Source organism: Falco punctatus (assembly GCF_963210335.1).
Source record: "Falco punctatus genome assembly, chromosome: 14".
Taxonomy (NCBI): Eukaryota; Metazoa; Chordata; class Aves; order Falconiformes; family Falconidae; genus Falco; species Falco punctatus.
In genome coordinates this window covers 2,225,731-2,243,402 of record NC_137594.1, presented here as the reverse complement: position 1 = coordinate 2,243,402, position 17,672 = coordinate 2,225,731, and the positions used below count along the sequence as shown (strand labels likewise).

General features: G+C 52.4%; 1 protein-coding gene and 1 long non-coding RNA gene across 9 annotated transcripts in view; one reads left to right on the top strand and one right to left on the bottom strand.

Annotated features, from left to right (window-relative positions):
* ACSF3 (acyl-CoA synthetase family member 3) overlaps positions 1-17,672 on the top strand; it is a 68,165-nt gene that overhangs the window by 41,424 nt on the left and 9,069 nt on the right. Inside the window, exons 8-9 of one of the 8 annotated variants that reach the window (XR_013923658.1) lie at positions 7,976-12,853; positions 12,956-16,033. The exons of 4 other annotated variants lie outside the window; for them this stretch is intronic. Coding sequence is in view for 3 of the 4 variants with exons in the window: in XM_080364878.1 (XP_080221004.1) it covers positions 7,976-8,241 (266 nt within the window). In the remaining variant the exon portion in view is untranslated. 3 more of the 8 variants (XM_080364882.1, XM_080364878.1, XM_080364879.1) reach the window with 3 other exon arrangements.
* On the bottom strand, positions 13,284-16,796 carry LOC308053541. The gene is made up of 2 exons (XR_013923659.1): positions 13,835-16,796; positions 13,284-13,769 (listed from the first exon to the last, which is right to left on the bottom strand). It is a non-coding gene; the product is annotated as an uncharacterized lncRNA (long non-coding RNA).

The window sequence follows — 17,672 nt, the reverse complement described above, 5'->3', positions numbered from 1 at the left end:
ACTGCTGCATGGGGCTTGCATAGTCTGAGTGCCTGTTCCTTTCCACACCTGCCCCTGGGGTGAGGGATGATGCTTAAACCTTGCGAGCCACCTGCTGAAGTGTTCCAGTGGGTGCTTTTCTGGGCTGCTTCCTCCAATGCAAGGCTCACAAAGGAGTCTTGCATTTTGAAGTCTTTTCTAGCTGCTTGTTGTTTATTTCCCTAGTGCCTTCCTCAGGCCAGTTCTCCGTTTCTGGTTGCTGTTCCTGTAAATTGAGTTATCATGGGGTTTTTTTTTTCAGAAAGTATAGGGACCCAAAAAAAGAAGAGCCAACACTTTGATGGGAGGAGTCATATTCCTGTCGAATTGACAACTCCTTTATTGAAATCCCCTTTTCTCCCATGGAACTGTCTTTCCCGAGAAAACAGCCTCATATTGAGGATGGTCATTCCCTCCACGATAGGAGGAAAAAAATAGCGATGCATACTCTAGCCGCCAGCACTCCTCAGCATGCTTCTGCAGCTCTCTGCTCGGTTTCTAGGGAAATCTTGGAAAGACCAGGCACTTAGTGCAACAACTGCAAACCTGTGTTTCCTTCCCCTGGGATGAGAGGCAGATACCATGTATGTGCCACGCAGGAGGCCATGCAGACCTCCCTCTGAAAATGTGCCCATTTTGTGCCTCTGCTTAGAAAAGGAACAAGCACGTGTGTTATGTGTTAAAGGAAAAAAATGAAAGCAGAAAAAAAGGCATGATGCTGCAGTGACTTTTTGATGAATTCAAGATTGCGGGTCTTTTGAGAAGCATCTGAACTCGTGGTGTTGCATAGGTGATTTGCTGTTGCTCCTGTCCTCTTTATTGCCTCCGATTTGCACTGTTGTCTGCCTATCTCTCCATCTCTCTCATTCCCATCTGAGTGAATTTGATTATTTTTATTGTATTAACGCTGTTGACAGAGCTGCTTAGATCAAAGTCCCCTCCAGCCATTTCCAGGGAGACTGCTGGGTATCCACCTGCTGTCATACATCCAAGCGGCACCGAGCCCTTGCAGACTGAGACGAACCCAAAGGAAAAATGCCTGCATTACCTTCCCAGCTGTCCCACGCCTTGTGAGGTGAGAGGCAATCTCCACGCAGGCTCACGTGCAGCATGCTGAGCAGGAAGGATGGAAGACAGAAATAAGGAAAGAAGGAATTTTTTACAATGAGGGTAGTAAAGCCCTGGCACAGGTTGCCCAGGGAGGTGGTAGATGCTCCATCCCTGGAAACATTCAAGGTCAGGTTGGATAGGGCTCTGATCAACCTGATATAGTTGGAGATGTCCCTGCTTCTTGCAGGGGGGTTGGACTAGATGACCTTGGAAGGTCCCTTCCAACCCAAACCATTCTATGAGCAATCCCCGAGCAAACCCCGGGAGCTGGAGAAAAGCAGCTGAGAAACACCCGCGTCTCCAGTCATCCTTCTCCCTGATCTTTATTCATCCAACCTAGCCTTGCGATGCTCATGTCACTCAGGCTCTAGTGCTGTCAGATTGCGTTGTCTCTGCCCAGGAGGCAGCAATCCTCGGGCAGCGAGTGTCTTTGGAGGTGTGGGGAAGGGGACGGAGGGTTTGGAGGCGTGATGGAGTTGCACAGCGTGGTGACCAGGCGCTACCCGTTTGCGCACATGTTTTCCTGCCTGCGCAGGGCCAGGCAGGGTGCTTTCTCCAGAAGAATCTGGCAACACAGTGGCGTGCACAGGGGGAGTGATACGATCAGAAAGCAGACTTCTCCCTGAGGGAAGGCCGGCTTCCATTCACATTTGCCCATACATCCAGAAAATTAGAATCTGGTGTATTCAGGGAGATTTATTTTCAATTACAGATTAAGGCTGAGACATGAAATAGCACCAGGTTTGAAAGTAGTGCATAAATCCTGCAACAAATCCATGTATCTCAGCTCCATATAATAAGATTTTATTGATTGCTATATTGTATCTGTCAGAGTAAAACTCTCTTAATGCATGCATCAGGATGGAGAAGATAGAAGGCTTGTTGGTAGTAGAATCTGATTCAAGAATCAATGCACTTTGATTAATATGTCGTTAAGAAAGTAAGAGTTATTTAACTTGTTTGATGCACATCTCAAAATGATGACTCATGTCTTTTAAGTTTCTTTCTTTAAGCTGCATTTAAAAAAACAACGTTGTAGCTGGTTTTCACATTGCTAAGTCCTGGTTTATCACCAAATTCCTGTTAGATCCTTTTATGCAAGTCACAGCCCTCCCCGGACTTTCATTAACAATAATTCCTATGGCCCCAAAGACTTCCCATATAGCATTAGTGAAGGCTTTAGAAGAAAAGGAGAACAGGGTGGACCTGCTATCTCTTTATTCCTTATGGATGCTCTGGAGTGAAAGAGGGAGCTCCAGGGAAAAAAAAAGGAAAAAAGTTGTTAATTTGGAGTAAGACACCATCAGGAGAAATGAGAAGCACCCATCAGTTCTGGCAGGCGTTCAGATGCTGCCAAGCTTGGGTAGTTGGCAGCACGCTGTGCATCTGCCTGTGCTTGCTGAACATGCCGTTCTCTCAGCTCAGGCCTTTCCTCTGCGATCTACAAACTCAGGCACCAAGGATAAGCCTTGGCTTAGCTGGGAGCATCCTACGTAGCACTGCAGGTTGCTGCAGAAATGGGACCTGCTCTTGCTGCAGCTGTGAATCCCAAGGGAAGAAGCCCAGTGACCCTCTCGGACAGGTTTCAGGGATCTCCTGTTGTCCATCTGTCCTCTGCAGACTGAGCTCTCCAGTCCCTGGCTGGGTATGGCCGCTGGCACCAGCTGCAGATCCTTGCCATTCCCAGCCACAGCTCTTTGGAGATTTCCAGCCCGCCACTTCTGATGGAAGAGGCAAAGCTGCCTGCAGTTTTCCAGCACAGAAAAATCTGGTGTTTGAGGAAACACCCTGCGTAGGTCATCCTTGGCCAGACACAACCCATTCCTCTTCTCAGGCTGGTCCCCAAGGAGAAGGGGCAGGAGAAGTAGCAAGCGACGCACCCCCCGTCCCTCCGGCATAGGCTTTTTCCCTGGCACTTGCCTGTCTCCAGAGACTAGCAGGTGTTTCCCTGCCAGGGGAATTGCTTGCATTCGTGGGTGTAGCACTGACACCTGAAACAGAAAATACTTCAGCTTCATCAAGGCAGATTATAAATAGAAATGCATCTGATTAGCATCCTAATCTGCAGGTTTTCTGTTTGTTTGCAGTGTCTTTCCTAGTCGCAAATCCAGTTAATGCAAATTCTAGCTTTAAAGGAACAATTCTTTAATTATAATGTGTTGCAGATGATGTAGTTTGGTAAGCCCACTGGCTGAAGCATTGTCTTCGTCCAAGGCTGGGCTGAGGGAGCTTCTTTTTGAGTCTGTCATAGCTTAAGCTCATGAGTTGGGCAGGGTGGCAGTGCTCACCTGCTCCCTTTGCTAGCGGCTTAGAACTTGGACCCACATCCCCACAGATGACGTGAAGGGACACCCGAAAAAAATGCCAAGCATACCCCAAACACAGCTCCACGTGCTGCTTTAGGAAGGCTATCCCGTTGGGATATCGCACAGGACAGGAGAGGCTGCAGGCACCTGCTGGGCACCTCTCCGGGTGAAGCCAAACCAGATGTGTTCTGGGCTCACATTTCCACTCAGCCCTCATTTAAGAAGTAAAAACATAAAGATGGCATGGTGTCCAATATATCAGCTGTGTGTAAAGATTCCTTTATCCTCTCAAAATGTTCCTTATACACACACACTTCTAACACTGTGGAGAGGGAATCTGCTTTTTCTGCTTCCTGCCTCAGTATTTATTCGTTCTTCTTGAGGAGACAATATTGCCGGGTTTACCTGATGGCTGGAAGTCTTAGGGTCATCAGGACACAGCGAAATGAAACCCTGTGTTTCCTTGACTGCTTGCAAGACTGATGTTTTCAGCAGTTCAGAGAGTGACTTGGGATTTTTGTAGCTGTAAATGAGAGCGGCTTTTGGCACAGAATTTGTTTACTCTCTGCAAAGCTCTGCTCTAGTTGTATCAAACGTCTTGGATGCCAGCCCTTTACTTGTTTGAGAACCTCTGCTACACGACATCCAATTTTTCAGAGGCACGGAGCAATTGCACCCCAACTGAGAGCCGGTGGGAACAGCAGGCACCTGCGTCTCCAAAATCCAGGCTGTTCCCTTCCAGTCTCTGTTTGCTTTTCCCTTTCAAGCTGTGCTACGGCAGCCTGAAGGGAGAGGGGCTCGTTTAGGCTTTGGTCACTGAGAATGATTCTTCCCATCCCATCCCAGGGACTATTGCAAGGAGTCCTGGCTGCAGTTCCAGCTGGGTTATGTTGTAGGGATGTCAAGCTGGGCTCTGCAAGCCTGTCAGAAGATCTAGCAGGAGAACTGCAAGCCAGCAAGTGGGCTAAGAGGGAAAGTGCAGGACTGAGCTCAGGATGTGGTAAAGAAATGGGCTGAACAATCGTCTTTCTCATGGTACTTGGCAGAGCCCGTGGGATCATTGGCAAGGCTTTCTTTCAAGTGGCTACTTACTGCTGTATAAATAGCATGTTTCCTCCAGTGCCAAATTAAATACCCCATAGGGAAAGGTCAGAATCAAATCAGATGAGTGAGATCCCTGCACAGTCGTGCAGAAGAGAGGACCATGGCATGAAATTGTCCTGAGTACGACTGGAACGGGGCCCCAGGGAATTTCACTGGTCCATGCTCATGGTTTGGGTGCTGTGAAGACTTAAGTGTTCGTTGTGTCTTTACTACCACTGATTGCCCCGTGACCGTGAGGCTTTGGAAAGCCTCTTCAGCAGAAAGGATCGGTGCTTCAGAGAGTTGTCTGCAGCAGTGACTGATGGGCTGGATTTACTTGTAGCCCCGCAGAGAGCATCAGGGTAGGAGAGGTAACGATTAAGACTGAATGTTGAAGCAATCGCCCAAAATGCAAACAGCGTTGAGCTTTGCAGATGCCAGACTGGCAACTCGCTGCTCCAGACAAGAGTTGTGATCTACGTACAGACTGTTTGTGCTTCGTTTTTCAGTTCCTTGCCAAGGCAAGCCTGCTTGCTGCCTGGCCTCATCCCGCTCAAGCTGCCGTGCCCAGCTCTTGGGAGGAAGGTTTCACTCTGGCAACAATCTGGCAGGAGCTAAACCTCCTCGTTTGCTCGCTCTGAGATTTTGCAGAGGCTGCGAGGAGTTGGGGCAGAGAGCAGGAGCAGGTCAGTGGGGATGCTCAAACAGTTGCACTGCAGGTTTTGGGTTTGATGGTCCTGTGGGCCTGTGTCCCAGCTGCCACACACACTGTTTGTGTCCTGGTGGGCTGCTTTGCACAGCATCCCACACCGGGAGCTTCCCCTAAAGCAGCCCACGGGTGGGAAGGGCTGCCTTGCTTGCCACAGGGGTGCCTGTTCTTCAGGTTTGGGTGATGATGGGGGTTATCTTCAGCCCTGACCTGTCACCAGAGATGCCCAGCTCAAGAGGAAATTTGTTGAAAATAGACCTTCCTTCCACCTTTGTCTGTCTGTCTTTTTTCCACTTTATTTTACATCCTCAGCTTTCCCTTCCTCCTTGTTTGCCGGGTTTCCTGTTGCTTGAGGCACTCTGCCGGTGCCCACACAATCTGTTTAGCTTGCTGAACAATTTTTGGTGTTTGATTTACTTAAACCAGCACACAGCCGTGAGCAGAGCAGGATCAGGGAATTGCCATGTTGATTACAGCTCGTAGGACGAGCCAGGAAGCCAGTGGCCCGGTTTCCTTCCTTCCTCAGCACGGGAAAGCGAGGGATCACTTTTAGCAAGCGTGATCCAAGACTGAGCACTGTGAAGTGGTGAGGTTTTTGTTAGGTATTTTATTGGGCTGGTAACAGTGCTTGATGAAGAGCTGAACACCCCTGGCTTTGAGAGGCTCTTTACTTTCCACAAGAGTCATCCCTCTGGATTTCGCTCAAGACAATTGAGAACATATTTACTTACGACTAATGGTAGTATGCTGTAAGCAAAAGTATAGGCTTCTGTATATTTAAGCAAACAATTTAAGGCAGATATCTTTCCTCGTATCCCACCACTGCCTCTCTTAGTCAACAGCCTCCCATCATTATCTCTGCTTTATTTAATAGTTTGTCTCACCGGAGACTGGGACAAGTCACCGCACGGAAAAGAAGAGATACTGCACTCTTTAGCTAAGGTGTAATTGATCTGCAGAGGGCAGAAGCCAAAGCAGAGGGGTTTAGTCTAATGTTTTTATTATCACAATTATTATTTTTAGCTGTGCACGTATGGTTACCACGCTCTTCAAAGTTTCGCCAGCTGAGTGGCAGCTGTGTTCAGCTGGGCTGCCACACCTTGGAGCATTTACTTATTTATTAGTCTTTGAGTTTTCTTTTTCATCTTGTTGTCTGCAGGGATTTCTATAAATATTTAAATGCTAATGTGAAAAAAAAAAAAACCACACAAACGTTTTTCATTTTTACTTACCCATTTTCTTTTCTGGCTTGTCCTCTGGGCAAACCCATCTGCAGTAATTCTGGCTGCAGGAGGCAGGGGGGCTCCCTCTGCCCAGCCTACTTGTGTCATATCAGTCACCCATGAGTTCCTGGTAATGATGAGTGAACCTGCAAAGTCTTGGCTGCCTGGCTTGCAGAGACGTTCAAAGGCTTGGCTGGTTTGTCTGCTGTTTTCTGTTAGAGGAGTATGGCACCCTTGGAGCAGGGTGTGCAGCCTGTGGAGTCTTCATCTGCTGCTTGTCCTTCAGGTCTGCGATGTGCTGAAGGGTTGGACAGGCTCCCGGTCATGCTGAGCTACATGTGCCGAGTGTACCCAGAAATGAGGTCCAGCACCGATGCCAAGGGCAGGCAGGACCCAGGATGCTGCCAGACTTTGCCAAGGTCTGAGTTTTCTGTTAATCCATTTGGTCCTGTCCTCTCCTGGCTGGAAGCTGGTGCCCAGGACTTTGTCTGCTGGCTTATGGCATGGAAGGAGGTCTGATGCCAACCTAAGCCAAGGCTGGAGCAGGGACCATATGCAGCAATCCCTGAGGTCCTGAAACTGTAGGATGGAGATGGGCCTCTGTGTTTGCTAGCCAAAACCTGCTGGCCGTTTGTGCATGCTGGGAAACCTGTTTGCAGGGGGTGGGAGTGGGTTTGGAATTTGGAAGGGATGCAGTGGATGATGCTTTCCAAGCTCCCCTGATGTGTCTGCAGATGAAGCTCAAGCTGCTAGTTCTGTTCGTCTCTGGGATTTAGAGCACTGCCAACACCACCGCCAGCCTTAAACCAGCCCTTTGCACCCTTGGGGTGAATCCTGCGTGAAGGCACGGTGCAGCAGGACAAAGTGACACAAGAGGTTAACCTGTCCCTGCCTAAACACCACCTTGTCTTCTCTCCTGTGCTCGGCTGATTGAGCCAGGTCCCCCAGGAGAAAAGTCCTCTTGTGAGCAGAGGCAGGTCTCTGTGGTGCGTGAGCCCACTCGTGGCGGTCAGGTTGGGGTGTAGGGCAGAGCATGGAGGGGGGGATTTGCACCCAACACCCTTTGGGGTGGCAAAGGGAATGCGCTGTGCAAGCGAGCCGCGAGGGCAGACCTCGGTGCAGCATGGGGTCAGCAGGCATCATCCTGGCTTCTCGCCCTGCTGCCGGAGAGGTACCAGAAACTCAAGGAACCTTTAAAAAACGTGTGTGTGAGGGGAAGGTATCACTGATTTATCAGCCAAGACGAGTGGTAACTGCACTCCTCATCTGTCCAGCAGCAAGTCCCCAACTCCCCCCTTTCCCCTAGCTGGAAGCAGAGATGGGGAGAGTGCAGCTCAGGATTACTGGGTTGAAATCAGACTTTTCTTATCTGCAGCTGTCGCCTCCCAGGTACCTGGAGATGCTGCTAGCATTCCCTGCACCGCTCCATCTCCCACTCCACCAGGGCAGCCACACATCGTGGGGAGGAGTGCCTTATTAGCACAGCTCTTTGTGAGATGCCCTTGAGTGATTTTTTTTTTTTCCAGGTGTAAATGCCAGGGGAGGCTGTACCAGTGCTTCACATTCTTTCATCTCAGCAGGGTTTTGCCCTTTCTCCCAGCGTGGCTCTGACAGCAGGCTCAGTGCTGCTGCCTGTGGAATACAAACAAACTTCCCCATTACAAAGCATGACAGGAATTCATTCCAGGCTGGAGCGTTTTTTCATTTTTTTCCTCTGCTTTTCTTTTTTCCTCTTGCTGGATGCTCCAGGGGTCTCTGGAGAAGTTTTGACACTGGGAAGTCAGTTGCTTAACCCCCTCTCTCCCAGGAGCAGGCAGCTCACAGCAGACCCGACAGCTCTTGCAGATGGGGAGGACTGCAAAGCAGCTTGAAGCTGCGATGTAATTCTCATCCCCTGACCAAGTCTACATCCCTACATCTCATAGTACCAGCCATTAGGGCAGTTGGAGGGTCTGTTCCCCGCTTGCTGAGCACACAGCGCCTGCCATTAGTGCTAATGGGAGTTAGGCACGCGCACGGAGAGGCAGGGATGCCCCTGAGCTACAAATCTACTTGGCAATTTTATTATGTAAATAAATGGTGCTTGCACATACACCTGCTGCTGCTGCTGCTCGTGGTGATGTTCATGGCAAGATACGTAAACAAACAGCGATTCCGTTCTAATAGATTTATTTCCTTTCTCGTGAGCCATTAAATTACCTCCAGATTTCACACAGGTAGAAATCTGTAACAGTGTCGAAATTTTGCTCTGCCTCAGTGGACAGTGGCCCACAAAGCATGACAGCCACCTATTACTCTCAGATATTGTTTTGTGGGGAGGCATGGGCACAACCGATACCATCCTCGCTGTATCGCTGTCTTTGGCTGTCCATGCTCCCTCCAGGGCACCCACCGCTGCCGGGCAGTTTGAGTGAAGGTAGCAGCAACCCTCCCTGTGTGTGGCTGTGCAGCCCACGTCAGGAGAGCAAGAGGCATCATCCAGACCCCTCAGGGCAGCTCCTGCGTCTGACCAGAGGCTGAAGAGCTCTTCCTTTCCAGGGGGTTGAAGCCAAGCTTGCTGTGGACCTTGAGGGGGCTGTGGGCTGGGGTTTGCTAGGAAACCCATCACTGCCCTGCAAAGCGTCGTCAGCAGGGCTCGCCAGGCTCTCGGACCTGCGAGGGGAGCAGCCGGCTCCTCTCCGGGCTGACCTGCCCGCTCGCAACTGCAGGAACGTATCTCTGGGCTGTAGCTGCTGAGCCGCTCTCCTTTCTGCGACTCCCTGGCTCCGCTGGAGGGTTTTGGCAGCAAGACGGGTAGCAGATAGGTAGGGCTGCTGCCAGCGAGAGCGTTGAGGTGCTGCACCGGGGCTGGCAGTGCCAGGGTAGCTGCAGGTTCAAGAAGCACAGTGCCGGCACTTCTCCCAGTGGAGAGCTGGTGCCGGGGCTGGGTCGCTGGGAAGGGCTTTTGCACTGCACCCAGGCAGCACCCGAGCAAGCAGGAGCCCTGGAAGTTGCTGGGAGGGGAGATGGTTTCCTCATGAATAATTGGTGCATTATTAATATGCATGTGTTTTTTGAAGAAGTTTCAAACTCTCCCCCTCAGGAGCCTTTGATGCTTTATTAATGATTGCAGCGCACACCAAACCCTCGGTACACCGCAACAGGAGTGGTGCCTTGCAGCAGCCCCCTGCCCCTGCAGAAGCAGCCCGTTTATTTTTCGTCATTGTCTTTTGTGAGCCCAGGGAATGCATTTTGCTGGTCCAAGTGATCAGGTGAAGGTAGATGGACTTGAGTACCCTCAGGGAGCTGCTCCACTGCTGTGACAGGCGCCAGCAGCAGCAGCAAATTGGTCTTTGGGTGTTGGGCCAGTCTCGCCATCGTGGTCTGTGCAGGAGGGAAAAGGTGTGCAGAAGTAGAAGTTCAAGTTCAAGATTTCAACTTTATGCCCTGGATCAGGATTAGCAGGAGCTTTCTCAGATCCCCTTGTAACTCAAAAGAGGATCCAAGAACCTGCAGAAAGGATGAGGTCTGGGGGTGGCTTTGGTTAATTTTGATGCCGGGAGGATGTCAGAGGAGCCCAAGGTTTTCCTGCTGCGTTTTCCTGCTAAAGCGGTTGGGGATGCAAGACAGCAGTGGGGGAGCAGAGGAGGAGCAGAGCAAGGCTGGGAAAGCAGCCTGGTTTCAGAGAACCTGTGTGCTGGAGTGCTGGGGTGCATGGGAGTGAGTGGGGAGAGGTGACGAGCCTTCGGCCCCCCAGCCAGGTGACCCACGTGAGCCGGGACACGCGGTGCTGCGCAACTGGCCTCTGCGAAGGAGCCAAAATCCACAATTTCAGAAGTGCTAATTACTGTTAATTAGCTACAATTTGTGCCCGTAACCTCTGTTCTTAGCCAAGATGGCTGACAGCAGTGACAAACATTACTCATTTCCATGCCATAAATCAAGCTAAAGTTGCTTCTGTTATTTAGCCTATCATTTAGCATTTCATTAAATAGATATGTACACATACATCATCGTTGCCAAGGCTGTGTCAATCCCCTCCAGGAGCAAGGCTGCCTCTAATCAATCCCAGCAGTGCAGCGTGCCGCGGAGAGGCTCCGGGTTACCACTGCGCAGGTTAGCATCTTGCTGAGCATCCAGCCGGCGTTGGTAACTCAGCACACCCAACACCCAACCGGAGTTACTAGCAGCAGTGGCGCTGTTGCTCCTAAAGGGAGACGTGGCTTGGCGAGACGAGGTCTCTCTTGGATGGATGAGGTTGGATTCCTGAGCTGGGGGCTGACCTGCAGCTGTCTGCAAGGTCCCTGCCAGAGGAAGCATGCTTTTGCCGGGCTGGTGCTGGGCTTTCCGTCAGCTCCAGCGTGGAAAGGGGCTGCGAGTACTAAGCTTGGGCTCAGAGCTGCTCTGTGTCATCCTCGCTGAATCACTTAATCTTCGCATCTCTGATGGAGGGGAGATAACAACAGTTTGTGGGAGCATTGCTGCCGCGTGCAATAGCAGCACGGTTTGTAAGGGTGAAGCGTGGGTGGCAGTGCCCCACATGTTAGGATGTGGTGGCAGTAGAGGTCAAGTAGCAGCGCTGGGGTTGCACTGTGCATTGGAAAAGTCCCTTCCATGTGCTGCTGGCCACTGCTGAGCTGGAGAGCTTGTTTGCTTTCACAGTAGGCAGAAGTAAAGGAGAAGGTGTGGCATTAAATGAGCCTGGAGCTACAAAATGCAACAAAATCCTGGCACTACAGTAAATATTTCTGGGCCCAGCAGCTCTCACAGCGCTGAGGAACCCATGCACCAACACAGAACAGCAGCTGCTGCTCTTTGTGCGGCCACAGCAGCGCTGGGCTCTCCTCTCTATGTCGCTGAGCATGGGGGTGCTGAGCAGGGCAGAGGTGGGAGCTTTCTGCCTGAGCTCTGCCGATCCATCCCTGCAGTCCAGCCTGGGTGTAGGAGCTCCCCTTCCTGGCACAGGACCTGCATCTGGATCTGGGCTTCTTGGGGTTCAGCCTGCAGCCTGCTTTGGCATGGCATCTTCTTACCACGGTGGCTGTCCCATGCCACGCTCAGGGGACTCTGCCTCTTGCTGCTCCAGGGCTTTCTGGTTGGGCTGCCCCGTCCAAGGGGCTAACGGGAGCAGCTCCGATTTGCCCATGCAGCACCATGTGTTCAATGCCCTCGCTCTCCCAGTGCTCCATAAATAAATTCCCCTAGTCCATCCTAGCACACTGTATCAATCTTGTTTAATAGACTGGAAAGCTTATTGCATGGCGGCAGGTCGCAAGGAGTGTCGAGGTGATGGATTGCACCTTCCCGGAGTCGAGCGTTGTTGATATATAATGAAATATTTATGATTTATTCCAGCTAATAAACTGGAGTGAAGTGTGTGATGTATGTGAGCAGATGGGGGATCTATTGATGCAGTTTTCATTGTATGGGGGGAGGGAAAGGTTTATGTCCAGAACGGAGACGGATCGCACAGCCTCCTGTCCCTCTGCCCATCAAGGTGGGCACTTGGCCACAGAGAGGACTAATTCCCACAGACGGCCTTTAGCACTTGCCTTCTAATCGTTTGTCCACCCTGCATCTTACGTGGCTTTTCTCAAGCACAGGAGCCTCTGGCAGTGGGAAGAAACTCTGAGCATCGGGCCTGGGGCTGGGACCTGCGCCAGGAGCTTGTGCTCAGAGGGTTGGGAAGACGGGCAGAGTGGCTGCAGGAGTGACGCTGTCATGCCATGCTCTGCAGCTTCCCGGTCCCACTGTGCCTGCATTACCTACAAATAAATAATTTCCTTCAATTTAGGAGACCAGTGAGACATGGAACTGGCCTGGAAAGAGCACGGAAACTTGAAACTCATGGAAAGACATGAGGCATCATGGGCACGTGGAGCTTGTTGCTCCAGGGGGCTCCCAAAGCCAAAAACTCGGTGTTCAGACTGGGAAGGAGTATTCCTGCGGTCTGCTGCTGGGCTGCGTGTAACAGCCCACAGTTCACCTGGTCTGCAGCCGTGGAAAGCTGCGCTCCAAGGCAGGAGGACCTGCCTGCCAGCTGTGCGCCACAGCTGCCTTGGAGTGGGCAGGGCGGCCACCAGGAGCCTCGGCTGGGCCCCTGCGAGCTCCTGTGCGGCTGTGCGTGCTGCTGAAACCTGGCCCGGGGGCGAGACTCCCTCCAGCAGAGCCCTGCTCGGGCAGAGGGGGTTTGGGCCCCCAGGGTTTTGCTCTGCTCTCCAAAATGGTAAGAGCATCAGGATCGGGGCTCAGGCTCCTCACTGCCTGCCCACACTGTTGGACCGATCCTACCTGGAAAACATCGTCTTAATCCCCAATGTGTGTCTCTTTGCCCCAATGTGTGTCTCTTTGCCGGAGGGTGAGCTCTGCCTCAGCCTGGGGCAGGCCAGGAGCATCAACAACCATTCTGGGGAAGTGGGAGACAGGTAAGAGTTAATCCCAGGGTAGAGCGGAGGCACACAGCCTCCTGCCCGCTGCAGTTCCAGCAGCAATTGAGGCCCCTTTGCATCCCTCCCCTGTCCTGCCAGCTGTTCCTGTTTCTGCCTAATTAGCCTCTGGATCAGCGTGCTTGGAGATCCTCAGCTGAAAGGCACCAGAGAAGGGCAAAGACTGTTTTTTCTGACTGCTTCCCTGCAAGATTCCCAGGGGTCTGCCAGCTGGGAGCCTGCCAGTCCCCCCAACATGCTCGTTTGGTGAGAGCAGCAATTCTCCAGGTACTGGCAGTGCAGAGGAATGCGGGAGGGTGAGCATCCAGCTCTTCTCTGGAAATGAGGGATCATCATGCCAAGAGAACAGGTGACAGCAGGGGATTCCTCCTGGAGGTTGGTTTGGGTTTGTTTTTTTTTTTTTGGGGGGGGGGTCGGGGGTCGGGAGGCTTACAGGCTCCCAAAAGAGCAGGTGTTGAGTGCAGCAGGAGCAGAGTGTCAGCAGTGTCACAGCAGGGACTGTGACCGATCAGAATGCTTTCCTGGGGACCATCCTGCTTCTCAACAAAATAGATTCCCTTTCAAAGGGATGTTTTGCTGTTTCTCGGTATATTCTGTTGTGCAGCGACACCTGGTCTGCAAAAGCACTGTGTAGTGGTGAGCAGGGATGTTCGCAGGCCCTTCAGCTGTGAGGTGCCCTGGGGAGACGGTCACGAGCATCCCAGCTCTCCTGTCCTTCAGGGGCCACGTCCTCAAGCTGGACCAGTTTTGACAACGAAGCAGGGCTGAGGTTTTCGTTGACACCACAGCTGTGCACAGTGTGTCTTATAAAGCCTCCCGCATGCTTCCAGCAAAGGGTTTGTGCGCTGTCTGCTGCTATCTTCGTCTTTCGCTAGTGCCCCTGTGAAGGCTGGACCTGGTGTGAGCCCAGGCTGCCAGTGCCTGAGCAGAGCCCGGGAAGGGCTGCTCTTGAGGCTGGACCCAAGTCCAGGGCACTGGCCTCCATTCCCTGCTGCTTTTCCCCACTGCTGAAGTGCACAAATGCTGCCATGCCGAGCATTACCGGTGCTGGATCTACCCAGTTTCAATCCTGCCCAGCAACACAGCCCGGGAGGTCCTGAGTGAGTCATTCGTATTGCAGCTGCAAACAGCAAAATCCGCTCGGTCTGGCACTCCCGGGCCAGGCTCTGTTTGTGGCATTGGTAACTGCGTGGCTTTGGTTTGCAAACCTTGCAGGACACGTGCTCGGGTGCCTGTGCTGTCCTGCGTCCCATCTGCTGGGGCACCAGGGCAAGCCCCTGAGGAAATGCCTGGTGCTTCTCTTTTGCTTTAAACACAAAGGAATAGGTGTATAAGTAATGCGGGGATGGCAAAAAACCTCCCAGAAGGCAGGAAAGGCCATGTGACAATTTGCAAGTCAGTGTGGTGCCGTGTTGCTCTCGTGTCATCTCAGTGTTGCAGTTTTCGGCTCGCAGAGCCGCAGCTGAAGCTGGCATGTCGCAGCGCAGCCGATGCTGTCGTTGCCACAAAGCTGGTGACACATGTTGCCAAACAATCTTTTGTCCCGATGTCCTTCCAGGCGTCAGAGTGACACCTGTCCCTCGTGAGCAGGGATGTATTGGCAGCGGCTGTGTCTAGGGTGGGCTCTTCCAGAGGTGCAGCTCCCGGGTGCCATCCTGTCCTCAGCACCGTGGGCAGGGCTGAGGTCTTTGCTTAATGAAGCCCAGTGGGCCAGACCTGTTAACGAGGGCAGCACTATCACCGTTCATTGTGGTTTTCCAGCAGGTCCTAAGACATTCCCAGCTCTGCACCAAGACTGGGCTGAAGTCACCATTCCTCATGGTTAACCTGGAAAGTCTCATTTTTTTCCTGTGCACTTCTCCACTTTCAGAGCTTCTCCAAGCTGCTCAGCATTTCCTTTCTCCAGCCAAAGTGTTCTCTTGGTCAATAGTTGTTTGCTCATGACACCTTTGATGTAGAAACGTTGCTGCGTTTGCCAGGAACAAGCTGACCCTTGGGTAAGGGTGCTGGCATAGGAGCTCCAGGGAGGGTTTGCTCCAGTAGCTTGGCTCTTGGAAGCAAAGAGGCTCTTGTTCAGCACGTCTTGTGAAAGTGGCTCAGGATCCCCATTAGTCACCGGGACATCTCTCCACTCTGTGAAGGAGGTGCACAAACTGAAGGCTGTAGTGGCAGAATCACAAGAGCCCTTTCGTCTTTGCAACAAGTATTTTGCAACTTGAAGAACTTCATTGCGGAGATGTCCGGGGTTTCAGTTGGGAAATAGGGTCTCCATGGCAGCGTGGCTGCTGCTTGGCATTCGTTTGGGCAACGCATGCATCTGTGTGCACCTGCTCCGCTCCCAGATAACAAGCGATAGGATGAAGAAGCAGCCTCAGGTTGTGCCAAGGCAGGTTTAGATTGGCTATTAAGAAAAATTTCTTCCCTGAAAGGGTGGTCAAGCGCTAGAACAGGCTGCCCAGGTATGTGGTGGAGTCACCATCCCTGGAAGTGTTTCAAAAACACGTGGGTGCGGTGCTTAGGGACATGGTTTAGTGGTGGGCTGGGCAGTGCTGCATTAACAGTTGGACTTGGTGATCTCAAAGGTCTTTTCCAACCTAAATGATGCTATGATTCTATGATTCCACAGTACAGCGGCCAGTGCCAAGTCACTATCTATAGACAGCCCTTCCCTATAAATAGATCTCACCCCAAAGCCTCATTTTTAAAACAAAGGTAGCCTGGAAAAAGTCTTTTATGGCTTTCACTCAGTGCCTGGTGGTTCATGGCACGGTTCCTGCCAGCCTCTGGTCTCTGCAGGCTGAGCCATGGGTCAGCGTGCAGTGGTGCTTACTTGCTGAGTCTGCAGCCTGATGGAGATGTCCATGGCTTGCTTTAAGGTGCTGAATGGGCAGCCCCTGGCAGCTTGATGGCCTGGCCACATCCTCCTCTCGCTGTTCGGGGCCATGCCGCTCAGGCCAGTCTGCTGCCTAGTACATATATATATATATACGTATACAACAGGCCAGGCTGGACAGGGCTTTGAGCAGCCTGGTCTAGTGGCAGGTGTCCCTGCCTGTGACAGAGGGGTTGGATGACCTTTAAGGTCCCTTCCAACCCAAACCGTTCTATGATTCTATGATTTTATATAAATATACATATATATATATACATATATATATATATATACGTATATAAAAAATAAAATTGCCTGAAACTCCAGCAAAGTGCAGCCCACCCCCAGCTCGCCCAGCGCAGGAGCCTGTTCAGTATGCAGCTCAGCAGAGCCTTTAACATTTCGCAGAACAGATGCCCACTGAGCATCTTGAAACAAATCCAAAGGTAGCGGTGATGGCTGCTGTCAGGGAAACAAAAATCCCATGGCCTCGGCAGCATCAGCTGCGCCGCAGCACCGACGCTGAGCCACGTGCAATGGAGGCTTCTGCTGCTGGCTGCTTTGTCTGATGAAAGGAGCCCGGCTGGAGGTGGCCTGGGCAAGCAGAGGTGGAGATGTGGTGTCAGAGACCATAATCTTCTCGTCAGCCAAAATCCCCGTCCCCGCGCAGCTGGCTGTGAGGAAGGAAATACTGATTCTGGCTTGGTGCTGCGGGAAGTGTTGGAGCACAGGCATGGCTGTGTTGTTGTGTGCTGCCGGGGCGATTCCTGTGCCGGAGGGAGCAGGAAGGGGTTTGGGAGCGAGGGTGGAGAGGTGGTGGGGTGCGATTGGGGTTCACCTTTCCCAAAGTGAGGTGGTCTCACTCTGCAAGCTCACATCGGTCCTCCTGACAGCAGAGTAGGGGCGCAGCTCCGGAGCAGCACGGGCAGGAGGCTGGTGTAGCAGGAGGAGGCGGTGTATCTTTGGGGTGGCTGGGGTATCTTTGGGCTGGCTGGGGTATCTTTGGGCTGGCTGGGGTATCTTTGGGCTGGCTGGGGTATCTTTGAGCTGGCTGGGGTATCTGTGAGCTGGCTGGGGTATCTTTGGGGTGGCTGGGGTATCTTTGGGCTGGCTGGGGTATCTTTGAGCTGGCTGGGGTATCTTTGGGGTGGCTGGGGTATCTTTGGGGTGGCTGGGGTATCTGTGAGCTGGCTGGGGTATCTTTGGGGTGGCTGGGGTATCTTTGGGGTGGCTGGGGTATCTGTGAGCTGGCTGGGGTATCTTTGGGGTGGCTGGGGTATCTTTGGGCTGGCTGGGGTATCTTTGAGCTGGCTGGGGTATCTTTGGGGTGGCTGGGGTATCTGTGAGCTGGCTGGGGTATCTTTGGGGTGGCTGGGGTATCTTTGGGCTGGCTGGGGTATCTGTGAGCTGGCTGGGGTATCTTTGGGGTGGCTGGGGTATCTTTGGGCTGGCTGGGGTATCTGTGAGCTGGCTGGGGTATCTTTGGGGTGGCTGGGGTATCTTTGGGGTGGCTGGGGTATCTTCCAGCTGGCTGGGCTCCTCTCCAGCCGCACGGCTCTGGCCTCTGGCCAGGCTGGGCGCATGGGAGCCCTGGCGTGAGGCATGAGAGGAGAGATGGGCGGGTGATAGATAGCAAGGGCAGTTGTTCCCATTTCACACAAGAGGAGATGGTGGTTCAGGAGCAGCATCACGCAGGTATTGAACCCACAGTTTGATGAACCACTCCACAGCATCCTTCCTGTCCCTGTGCTGTGGCACTGAGCGCTCCCTGGGAGCCATGGACATGGCCAACAGGAAAGGAGTGTCAGCAGAAGTGTGGTTTGGAAGGTGGTGCCATCTCATGGGGGAGAGCTCCGTTCACCACTTGGAAATGCCCCCCCAGCACCTCCGTTGCCCCTGCCTGCTGGGGAGCAGGTACCCGCACTG